General features: G+C 52.3%; 1 protein-coding gene across 1 annotated transcript; it reads right to left on the bottom strand.

Annotated features, from left to right (window-relative positions):
• Positions 1-152: 152 nt before the first annotated feature.
• Positions 153-607, bottom strand: PPTG_24449 (hypothetical protein; the record flags this gene model as incomplete). The annotated part of the gene is made up of 2 exons (XM_008917227.1): positions 153-431; positions 500-607. The coding sequence occupies 2 exons, from the start codon at positions 605-607 to the stop codon at positions 153-155; spliced, it is 387 nt and encodes a 128-aa protein (XP_008915475.1).
• Positions 608-644: the final 37 nt, after the last annotated feature.

A 644-nucleotide genomic window follows, 5' to 3' on the forward strand; every position in this document is an offset into this window, starting at 1 on the left:
AATGGCTACTCTAACCTAATGATCCAAGCCCGCGCGCGATCCTCATTCATCCTTCCCCGAGAACGCATTGAGTTCTGACATGGCAGACACGCGAAAGAGCAGTAGAGATATTATGTTTACCTGAGTTAGTGATGCCGCCTGAGTGCCCAAAGTCACACTTGAAACATGACCAACATCGTCATTTGAACATTCTGCAGATGGACTAGGAGCTGAGCACACAGCACAGGGATGTTGTACCAGAGCCACAGCTCGGTAAACATCGAAGCTGGAAACGACAGGTATTGTCCTTGTGTCAGCGCTTCGGCAGAGCGAGAATCGCCATGGGCTACAACATTTGGGTTCAATATAGCTTGAGAAGCGGTAAAGTAGCCCGCTGAAGGCGCCGAAGCAGGGTACACCTGCGACGAGGCGCTCGATGCCATAGGAATGGCCTGTACGAAACGTACATCAACGGAGTGTGCTGCACCGGAGCAGCATACGAAGAATGTTGCAGTTGTACTGGAAAACTCGCACCTTGCGTAATATCCACACTCGCGATTTGATCGACTCCACCTACGCAGTTTCCGGTGGCAGGGCTACAGCTCCTCGCAAGTGCATCCACACGCATTGCGTCGGATTCATCCCCATCGCTGCGGGAAAAGAGC

This window comes from Phytophthora parasitica, assembly GCF_000247585.1.
Source record: "Phytophthora parasitica INRA-310 unplaced genomic scaffold supercont2.96, whole genome shotgun sequence".
NCBI classification, from domain to species: Eukaryota; Oomycota; class Peronosporomycetes; order Peronosporales; family Peronosporaceae; genus Phytophthora; species Phytophthora nicotianae.